Here is an 11849-nt window from a genome sequence, read left to right on the forward strand (position 1 = left end):
CACCTTTTGGCCACTGCTTTGGGGTGGATCAAGGTCTGCCCCTTTATGGTTCAAAGCCTTCTTGCATGCTTGTCTCATGTCCATTGCTTGATTGCTTCATTAAGCCTTGTAATGTGTTGATCCCATTGCTCGAACGGTCCATGTTTGCATTATGTTTATGTCTTGCATACCTAGCATTGCATACTTGCCATACGAGTTGCATAACATTCGGCATGCCTTGCATTTCCATGTCATTGTTGCATTTTGAACCATGTTTGCATAACATGCATTGCATTACTTGGTTTGGGGTGTCAAACCAAGTGTGAGGGTCAAGGAACATTCATACTTCAAGTGATGTAATGTCCCTTGATTCTCGGTCACCAGGGCTTTTGATTTCGACATGATAAGGCTTTGGTCTTCATTTGTGTGATTGCATGCATTTTTACATCAAGTGGCAAACTTGATCCTTTGGGCTATCATGCACCATTGATGGCTCGGGGATCGAGGGCCATGCTTCCCTGAGTTCAAAGCATGAGGGGAAGTATGATCATGCTCACATGTGCCTGAAAATCCCATACCGTATACTGTCTGTTCTCTGTTGCTGTCAAAACTTTCTTCTGCAGGAAGCTTCTGCCGACTGGCAGAATTAAGTGCCGACCGGCAATCTTTGAACAGCCGATAAATCCAAAGACAGCTGATGGAAATCCTGGACTGCCGGTGGGAATTTCCCCCCAGCCGCTGGTACTCTGTGGCATGCAAGGAACCTGTCCTAGGGCTTTGGCAATTTTCAGAGAGACAGGGCAGTATAAATAGAGGCAGCAATGGTAGGGTACGGTTTTTTCAGGCGAGCCGGGTTTCGAGCGCGCATCATTCGCGCATCCCGAGGCAGAGGCCGCGACCATCCCCTTCTTTCTTTTGCATTCTTTCTATTAATTAATTAGAAATTCTGTAATAATTTATTTGCTTATCATTTGGACTGTAATATTTATTTGGCCCCTCCGAGTGAGGGCAATGATGTAATAAGTGTGTGTGAGTGTGTGTATGTCTTCCAACCTCACGTCTTTCTTCCCTTTTATTTACCTGCTTATGATGGTAGACTAGGGCATTTTTTTTTTAAAATTAGCATACCTTATGCTATGCATGCGTGCATTCATGCATTTGTATTGCATGCATCAGGCTCGGTACATCACGCTAACTGCATTTGTATTTTAATTCACAAATTGAATATGTGGTAGTTGATCGCATTTCACATGCCATGTTTAGGTTAGCCGAGCCTGTCTAGATTGCATTTTTGCATGCGATGCATTATCCATTCTTAACATGAACTAGGACATGCATATTTGCTAACTAGTTTACTGTTTTGGCACGGAGTACGATGTAAGTAGTTATGCTTTAGCATCCTGCATGCGTGTGAGTGTTGCCATGACAGTATGCTTGCCATGCGAATAAGTGCTTACGTGATAAATTGCTTGAATGCCTGTGGGTGAAGGGTAGATTGTTTGAATTGGAAAAAATCATTAAAATCCGTGTTTTAGCCTACTTGCGAGTAGCAAATTTCAAAACGCTTTTCAAAACAAACGGATATACAATGCTTATTTCCAAATTAGGCGATCTAGTCTATACTTGTTTGCTGTGCGCATAACATAGTAATTCTAGGCTAATAACCGGAATAAGAACACATAAAGTTTTCAAAAACGGATATCATGATTAGTAGAGGCCGGTCTTCGGACCGGGCGAGAGGGGGTGCTCATAGCTGACCTTCCCCAATCGTACCCTAGCTCCCGAGCCGAGACAACTCCGGTGATGACGGACATGTGGCCTTCGGCACCGAGTCAGGGTTTCCTAAATTTCCCCATTTTAAAATATTTAGGTGGCGACTCTGTATCTGGCAAAGTAGTCCATGTTTGGCACTTCTTTTCAAAAAATCTGTTTCTCAAAGCGATTTGCCAGATTTGGACTCTTTGGTTCAGACTCAGAACCGTGACACAAATCGAGTCTGAACTGTAGTAGCGAAGGCCCCCACGCGGGCGCGTCTACAGCAACCTCTTTTTGAGGTTCGACCTAATGTCCTTGCCCAAATCATATCTTTAGCTTTACATCCATCGACGAGCTACAATGACTATCTCACATAACATATTCCTATTGGATGAGGAGGAACTAGTTTGAATCAACAGGTGGAGAAATTTTCAATGCTTGAATTTATCAGTGAAATCTTCAACTTGAGCCAAAGAGAATTAAAATCTAACCTTTTGTAAAATTTATTTCTAAAGGCAATTCTTGAATAAATGAGTGAACATAAGGAAAACTAGGGGCACAATGAATGATCAGCCACCTTGAGTCTTTTCTCTTATTCTTTGGCTTTTGGGGTCAGTTGCGAGTCTTGTTGTTTTTGTGTCGGGCATGTGCCTCGGTCTATGCTCATCAAGTCTCTCTTATGGCTGTTAGTGGGTGCATGGTTCAAAATTCAATAAAAGTGGCATGGTCAAATTCCATACACAAAACTTCACTTCAAATTCAAAACAAGTCCATGTGTGGAAGTCATTAACATGCTGATAGTGCCCATACAAGTGGCCTCAAGTCCATGATCATTACGAAATATATGCAAGAAATCCATCACTACTTTGGTAACTGAAATAACTTCTTAACACTCTGGGGCATGAGAGAAGTATGAATCGGATCAGGTGGCAACTGTTTTATGATATGATGATCCTCATTACAGGCACTTGTATGCTGTTGAAAAATGCAACCAGTGACTGGACACTAGGGGCAAGAGTACATTTGACTTGGCTATCACTTAAACAAAGGGCATGAACCATACTTTTTCCTGAATCTACCCAAGCTATTTGTTAGATGCTTTTTCCTAGAGTAAGGGTGAGCTCACCCCCATGATGATGCTGATATGATTTAATCTTTGATAGCTACCCCGACTAATTCAAAACTCTCTTTGGTTGCCTTCTTTCCTCGGATTGATATATGTGCTTTGGCTCATGCCTGCATGCTCACATACTTTGGTGGATTTGAACTACATGATTGGTTGCTTTAGCTCTTGACTTTGTTCTGTACTTGTAAATATTAATAACTGAGTTGAATTGAGTTGCCTTGATTTGTGTTTACATTTAACCCTTGGAGTTGGTCTTACTTTAATAAGTTACACAGATTGTCATGTTTCGTGGCATAATGTGGTGTGACCTACACACTACCTTGTGTTGCGTTCATGAGATATGTGATGCACCACTCTCTATCCTGCTCATCTCATAAGTTACATCATTCATCGCTCCATACATTGTGTGTATCTCACGTTATTCATCGCACACTGTTTCTAGTCCATCCATGTTTTGAGATATGTACCATGCACCCTTTTCACTCTTTGCGTTCCTTATGTATACATCTTTTGTTACTCTTCATCATCATTTGCATGAGGCTTGCCTCACATATTACCATATTCACATATTTATCATCATTCCATTGCACTACATTGCATAGATCATTAGTTCTCCAGGCAGTGCGGAAATATGTAAGTCCAACTTTCAATCAGCTTGTATGCCTATTTATGAAGCTATAGGGTATACCGCTTTCTGCATCTGCCACATGTTGTATTGCATACATTGCATTATTTATCTTATTTCATTCACCCTTCACACATAAGGGGTGTTTGGTTTGTTTTCTTTTGGTTAATACCTTCATCTTCCAGTCTAAAAGTACGGTTAGGGTTGTTGGTTAACACCACCTTTGTTTTCTCTTGGTTAGCACCCGTCTTTTTCTCGCGATTTTAGTGCAGTTAGAGTGTGTTCCTCTTCTCACGATTTTAGCGTGATTAGAGTATGTTTCTCTTCTCGTGATTTGAGTGTGGTTAAAGTCTGTTCCTTTTCTCGCAATTTCATTGTGATTAGAGTGTGTACCTCTTCTCAAGATTTCAGCACAGTTAGAGTGTGTTCCTTTTCTTGCGATTTCAACGTCGTTAGAGTGTGTTCCTCTTCTTGCAATTTCAACGCGATTAGAGTGTTATGTTCCTCTTCTCGTGATTTCAGCGCATTTAGCTTGTGTTCCTCTTCTCGTGATTTCTGCACGGCTAGAGTATGTTCCTCTTCTCGCAATTTCAATGCATTTAGAGAGTGTTCCACTACTCATGATTTCAGTGCGGTTAGATTGTGTTCCTCTTCTCATAATTTCAGCGCGGTTAGACTGTGTTCCTCTTCTCGCGATTTCAGCGTGATTAGAGTGTAGTGTTCCTCTTCTTGTGATTTTAGCGCAATTAGAATATGTTCTGCTTCTCACATTTCAGCATGGTTAGAGTGTTCTGTGTTCCTATTCCTATGATTTCAGCATGGTTAGAGTGTGTTCCTTTTTCTTGTGATTTCAGTGCGGTTAGAGTTTGTTCCTCTTCTCACAATTTCAGCGCAATTAAAGTGTGTTCCTTTTCTCGCGATTTCAGCGCGGTTAGAGTGGTGTGTTCCTCTTCTTGCGATTTCAGCACGATTAGAGTGTTGTGTTCCTCTTCTTGCTATTTCAGCTCGATTAGAGTGTTGCGTTCCTCTTCTAGCGATTTCAACGCGGTTAGGGTCTATTCATTTTCTCGCAATTTCAGCGCGGTTAGAGTATTCTCTTCATTTTCTTACAATTTCAACGCGGTTAGAGTATTCACTTCATTTTCTAATGATTTAAATGCGGTTAGAGTGTTCTTTTCCCCTTCTCGCAATTTCAGCGCGGTTAGAGTGTGTTCTTCTTCTCGTAATTTCAGCACGATTAAAGTGTTGTGTTCCTCTTCTCACGATTTCAGTGCGGTTAAAGTGTGTTGTGTTATGTTCCTCTTCTCGCAATTTCAGCATGGTTAGAGTGTGTTGTCTTGCTCTTCTCATGGTTTCAACGCGGTTAGAGTGTTGTGTTCCCCTTCTCGCAAATTCAGCATAGTTAGAGTGTGTTCCTCTTCTTGTGATTTCATTGTGATTAGAGTCTTTACCTCTTCTCATGATTTTGCTGCATTTAGAGTGTGTTCCTCTTCTCGCAATTTCAGTGCGATTAAAGTGTTGGGTTCCTTTTCTAGCTATTTCAACGCGATTAGAGTATGTTCCTCTTCTCACGATTTCAACGTGATTAGAGTGTGTTTCTTTTTTTTGCGATTTCAATGCGGTTAGAATGTGTTCCATTCCTTTTCTTGTGATTCCAGTGCGATTAGAATGTGTTCTTTCTTTCATATCGCAGTGTATTTGGAATGTGTTTAGCCTCGGCCATCCTTCCTCCTTTCACGCAGAGTGCTTTGGATTTACATTTCTTTCTTTTATGTAGAAAACATATTTGTGCATCTTGTTTTATATCACTCGTGTAGAAAATATGTTTGAATGAAATTTTTTATTGCATCAGCAAAATATTAGCATATTGCATATCATTTGCATCTTGCCCTTGAACTACACTGGTTTGATTCCTTGAAAAAGGATATGTAGGCAACCCTCAGGTTCAACCAATTACATTTGCATTCTGTTTGTTTGCCCAAGTCTTATGGCCTCGTCAAAAGGGTTGTCTTCGGGATTTGACATTCACTCACTTCATGCTTCATGAAATGATGCATTAAGCTCATTCAAAATGGCGCAACTGTAGACACCCCATTTTGATCGGCCTTAAGACTTGGGCACTCTTTTCCAAACACCCGATGATGAAAGTTGGAATGTGCTAACTTACGAATTTCTCAACAGGAGAGTCAGGTTCAAGCTTTAATCCCAACCTTATAACCCGTTTTGGCCAAACTATATTAGACCCTTTTAAATCTTTTTCAAAATATGTTTTTTTGTGTGGCTTCAAACATTTCTACAAAGTTCGAGGCTCGTATTTTCAAAATTCAAGGGTTATATTTTCTTGATAAATTGAGCAAAGACAAAGTGTAAATGAGTGGAAGAAATGAGAATTTTCTGGAAAAAAAAACCCTGTTATCCACTTCTAAAAAACTGTATGGCCAAACGATTTTTTGTCTGGCCAAACACTTTTTTGTTTAGCCGGACACTTTTTGGTCTGGCCGACTAATTTGTCCGAGAAATAGAGTAGCTTCGGGAAATTCGGTATTTTCTCCAAATTTTACACAAATATCTTAGATATTTTGACTCTAAGCTTCTTCCACAAATATCTCAGATATTTTATTTACCTCAAAAGTCCATAAGTATGGCCCTCATTCTTCATTTCAAAGGGTTACAAAATTTTGTTTACACCTACACTTCATTTTCAACTTTCCTCTACATTTTCTCTGTGATTCTTCATATCACCCAAAACTCTATTAAAGCTAAAATTAAGGTTGGAAAAATTTTCTAAGGGGGTGGAAGTTTGTTTTGGAAAGGTTGGAAAATCATTGTCAAAAGCTTATACCTTGAACTCAAAAGCTTACAACTTCTTCACCTCTCCCGTCATATGCCCACCACCTAAACACCATTAAACCTTCACTTGGAGCTCCTTGCTAAGGATTCTTGGACTTAATCAAGAACTTTGAGGGTACTTTCTGAACAAGAAAGCTTATCATCTCTTCAAGAGGTGAACTTTTGCAATTTTTCTCACTTTCCTCATCTCTAAGCTCTGTATTTCATTAGTGCTATGTTGTAATCCTGTAACAAGTCCTCGTGGATGTGAAGGGAGTAAAATTAGCCACCTATCCATTGAGTTGATAGTCTTTCTTTCCTTTCTTGCTTCCTAATGCCATAGTTTCCTGTTGTTGTATATATATGTGATACTTGGAACCTTGTGGATGTGGAGGGAGTAGAAAGTAGCCACCTATCCACAAGTTTGATTATGTAGAGTTGTTTATTTCATTTTATACACTTTTTCATCATATATCTTATCGTCTTAGCATGTTAGCCTATATGGTTCAACCCATGCTTAATCTTAATGAGTAGTGGAGGTTGCTTCGTGGGGTTAGTTGGATGATTTTTGGGATTTGGTTTTGAGAAAGTGGGTGATTTTCATTTTTATTGGTTTTTTTTTTTGGAAGTAAAGGTGGAAACACCGTTGTTTCATTGAATAGGAGAGTAGTTATCAATATTTTTTGATGAGTCTCTTACTTTAATATGCAAAGTTTCCACCAAGAAATGATTTGCATTTATCTACACTTTTCACTTAATAGCATGGATTTGGGTATTAATTTGCCCTTATTCACAAAGAGAAGATGTAGGTTCCTATCCATTTCTTAGGCTTGAAGTCGTTTTTGATTTTGATCCATTCAACTGTTGACTTGTTACAAGATATATGTTGTATATATCTGTTTGTATCATTGTTGAGGGTTAAGGCCTATTGGTCCCTCCCTAAGTGATCCCTATGAGCAGAGAAGGAAAAGGGGATGAATACCCCTCAGAAAGTGTCTTGTGGCTTATGTTTTGGAAATCTTGCACTGCTCTCAATCTCAGCCGAAAGATGAATTCGGCCGGCCTTTTTTCTTGTTTGGCTGAACACTGTCATGTATAGCTGGCTAACTTCTCCAAGAATAGAGCAGACAGTTTTTGGGGAGTGTTCCCCCTGGTGGTTCTGGAGCTGTTTGTCAATTTCTTTTATTTATTTTATATGATTTGTTAGATTTAGTAGTAACTTGACTGAATTAATTCATTGTTGTAATAATTTCTTCAATCCCATTTCTTTTGTTTTTTATTATTATTTGTTCAAAGTGTTATAATAATCTCTCTCTCTCTCTCTCTCCCCCCTTATTTCTTATTCGAATGGTTGTAATAATCTTCCAACCTCACGTCTTTCTATCACTTTTATTTTCGTGCTTTCTGTATATACATAGCATCATATTTTATTTATCATATCCATGCATTGCATCAATTTTTTATGCATTAGGATTTGGCCCATTTGCATCTGTAGGTTTTTTTATATTAATTCTTATGTGCCTTTGTGCGCTAACTCATGCCTTGAGATGATTCATGTATCAAATGTTAGTAGCTAGATCTTTAGTCGCATTTTGTGTATGTATTGCATTAGGTATTTACATATAGGATCATGTATATGTATATAGCATATTATTTTTTGGCTTGCCACAGAGGAGTACTAGGTGAGCATTTACAGCTTTAGCATCCCGATTATGTATGTTATTTTATCATGTTTATCATCTTTCCATGCAGCTATGTGCTTAAATGATATACCTCCTTAAATGCCAGTAGATGAAGATTGTATTGTTTAGGTTAGAATGTTGTTGATTGTTATGCATGTGGGCTCAATTTCTCTATGAGTTGTACATTTATTAAAAAAAACCTTTCAAAATGCATAAAATCAAAGCATACCAAAATACGTGACATAATCTATAAATTGCTTAACTCACATAGTGATTTTAGCATTATCAAAATAACCATAACATGAGTATACAATGTTTATAAAACTCATACCATAGCTTTGTAGTGGTTGATCTTTTGATCAAGTGAGCGGGGGTGTTCAATTCATGACCTTTCCCCCTCATACCTAAGGTTCTGAATCAATGCATCTTTGGTTATGACAAACAGTGGCCTTTGGCATGAGTCACGAGTTTCTTAATTTTTTCAAAAGATTAGGTGGCGACTTTGAGATTGGTGATATAGTCCATTTCTGGCATATTTCGCAATAAATGGATTTTCTAAAAAAGTTGCCAGATTTGAACTCTCATTTTTTTTGTTTCACATTGCACTAGTGAGACTAGATCAGGAGATTGGAAGTCTGAACTGTTGGGCATCCTTGGTAACCCCAAAAGCATCCCATACATACACAATGAGGAAGAGGAGTACATAGATCCAAACATTGGAGGAGGAAATAATGAAGACGAAGTGCAAGAAGTAAATCCTGAAGCAAACAATGTTGCCAGTGGCCGTAATGGCCCAAGGAAGGGCAATCAAGATGAATATTACAACGAGATCGACTTCTAGGTATGGAAGGGCTGCTGCCTAAGAAGAGACGATGAGGTGAAGAACTTGGCAAACAAATTGACAAACCTACAAACCGTGGTGAACTTCATGATGCAAAACAAAGTGATGCAACTAGCCGCCCCAATAACAAACGCCAGTGCCCAGAAAGAGGGATAAGCTGCGGTGCCAACTGTCCCATAGCATGAGAAGTGACCTAGGGCATCGACAATCATAGAATACCGAGTGGACAGAATCACGACAAAAGAATCTTAGAGAACCCTGACGACCAGAGAAACGCAGATCAGGGGGTCTAGGCAGATCAACAGGTATGACCTTTGCCTTGACAATGTAATAGACGTGGAGAAGTCCAAAAGGACACATCCCAACATAGGAAGCAACACGCTGAAGAGATTGAAATTGACCAACAGCCAAGCTCCTGGATGGATGAAGGAAGACTTGCGAGACTACCTCCAAAAGAAGAGGTAGAGTGCCAAGGTCACATTCACCTCCCAACCGAGAACACCTTTCTTAGTAAAGTTGGATGTGTTCGAGGCACCAAAGAGATTTAGTATGCCAAGGTTCCAAATCTACAATGATAAGTCAAACCTGAACTTTTATGTTGGTTTATATTTGAATGCAAAGTCTCTGTGGAGTGGAAACAACTAGTTGTTATACAAGGTGTTTCCATCGACATTTGGGGAAATAGTGTCAGACTAGTTCCTTAAACTGCCGAAGGGATGTATCAAGAATTAGAAAGGCCTGGGTGAGATGTTTGTGGCCAAGTTTGTTATGAACAAATTGCAATCATTAAGGGTTGATTCCCTACAGGCCTTGAAGATTGGCGATGGTGAAAGCCTTATGGCTTACTCCAAGAGGTACTACGAGGTTTATAACTAGATTATGGCTTATAACCAAGAACTTGCAGTCATGTCTTTCAAGAACGGCTTGGAGAATGTTTGCCCAGTTCTGCAATTCCTCGCAAAGACCCTCCTAAAAAAACATAAAAAACCTCATGGTAAGGATTAAGAAGTATGCAAGAGCAGAGCAAGACATGAAAGTAAAGAAGGAAAGTACAGTGAAACAAGAGAAGCGAAAAGGCTCAGCAAAGCATAGTCAAGGAAATACCAGTGCCAATAAATCGAACAGGATTAAAGGCCATGCAGGTCGTGAGTACAATTTTTAAGATCCCGTTCTATAGGATTTTGGAAAGGATCTAGAATTAGCCCTACTTTAGGGCACCGTAGAAGACACCAAGGGAATACATGGGCAGGAACCCGGTAAAGAATTGTGCCTATCATGATGAGAATGGGCACATGACTCAAGGGTGTTGGGCTCTGAAGCAACATCTGCAGGACCTTGTTAGAGAAGGTCACCTTAGAGATTTGATAGATGAGGTAAAGACGAGAGAGGAATAGGTGAAACTAGCCAGACACTAGCAGCAGCACCACTACCACCCCTGGCGCCACAGGCAGATGGACCACGGGTTATCATTGTGATCCATTCAAAAGTCAATGCAAACGAAATCTAAGTAGAAACGCAGAGAGTAAGGCATTTACAGCATGCCTTTCAAGTTCAATAGAAGAAGCCCTGGATAGAGAGACATTGGGGGTCGATGATCTCGTTCACGGACGAGGACCTGGATATGGTGCAATATCTGCACGACGATGCTCTAGTAGTGACCTTGAAGATTAGAGACTGCCATGTACGGCATATAGTAATTGACCAAGGCATCACTTATGACATCATGTACATCAGATGTTACACAGAGTGCGACCTTCACAAGGATGATTTGGAGCAATCCGATAGCCCCATAGTCAAATTTAATGGGATGTCAACGTGGCCACTAGGAACCATGAATTTGGAGATTCAGGCAGGAACAAAGACTATAACCACAGAGTTCATCATGGTTGACACCCTTTCCCCATACAACATTTTCTTGGGAAGGCTTTGGCTATACGCTATGAGGGTTGTTCCCTTAACCTTGCACCAACTATTGTGATTCCCAATCGAGTTTGGGATTGAAGAGATGAGAGGAGACCAAGTGCAAGCAAAAAATTACTCCATGGCTGGAATGAGGTACACCTGCAACATTAGGGAAGCGAAGATGGCTGAAGTAAAAGACAAAGACCAAGAGGTCTTGGATGATGTCGGCAAAGAGCCCATCAACAAGAGCCAAGAGCCTTTGAAAAAAGTTTTGGTATAGCAAGGGAATGAAGAGCGATTCTTTCTCCGCGGCTTAGGTTTAACTAAGGAGGAAGAAAGAAAGTTGGAGGAATTCTTAAGAGAAAATATAAAGGTGTTCGCTTGAACACCATACGAGATGCCGGGGATCAACCTCGAAGTCATCTGCCACAGGTTCAATGTGGATAAGTCGGCCAAACCTGTGATCCAGAGAGCCAGGCGAGCAATCTTGTTCCATGTAGAAGCAGTTTAAGAGGAAGTAGAGAAATTGTTGGAGACGTAGGTAATCCGAGAAGTAAATTACCCAACCTGGCTGTCCAACACGGTGGTAGTCAAGAAGAAGAATGGCAAGTGGAGGGTTTGCGTGGACCTCACAAGCCTGAATAAGGCTTGCCTGAAGGACTGTTTCTTTTTGCCAAAGATAGACTAGCTCGTGGATGCCACCTCGGGACATAGAAGAATGAGCTTCCTTGATGCATACAGAGGTTATCATCAGATAGCCATTCACACACCAGATAAAGAGAATACGACATTCATCACTCCAAAGGGACTCTATTGCTATAGAGTGATGCCCTTCGAATTGAAGAATGTAGGGGCAACGTACAGAGGTTAGTGACCAAAATGTTTAAACATCTGATTGGGAAGGCTATGGAAGTCTACATCGATGACATGGTTGTGAAGAGTAAAGAACCTTCCAATCTTCTAGCCGATCTGAAGGAAGTTTTTAATATCTTGAAGGCATATTGTCTTCGTTTGAATGCCTTCAAGTGTGCTTTCGAAGTAGGGTCTAGTAAGTTCTTGGGATATTTGGTGACCATGAGAGAAATTGAAGCAAGCCCCAATCAGATCAAA

The 11849-nt window shown here is 40.2% G+C and overlaps 1 protein-coding gene across 1 annotated transcript; it reads left to right on the forward strand.

Annotated features, from left to right (window-relative positions):
* Window positions 1-10428: 10428 nt before the first annotated feature.
* Window positions 10429-10815, forward strand: LOC114287182 (uncharacterized). Its single transcript, XM_028230459.2, has one exon. It carries the CDS (start codon window positions 10429-10431, stop codon window positions 10813-10815), a length of 387 nt encoding a protein of 128 aa, XP_028086260.2.
* Window positions 10816-11849: the final 1034 nt, after the last annotated feature.

This window comes from Camellia sinensis, chromosome 1 (genome assembly GCF_055761805.1).
Source record: "Camellia sinensis isolate YWXY chromosome 1, ASM5576180v1, whole genome shotgun sequence".
NCBI classification, from domain to species: Eukaryota; Viridiplantae; Streptophyta; class Magnoliopsida; order Ericales; family Theaceae; genus Camellia; species Camellia sinensis.

Bases quoted from the DNA above. Each gene is read 5' to 3' on its own strand.
- LOC114287182 (XM_028230459.2), top strand. From the start codon at position 10,429: ATGATCTCGTTCACGGACGAGGACCTGGATATGGTGCAATATCTGCAC.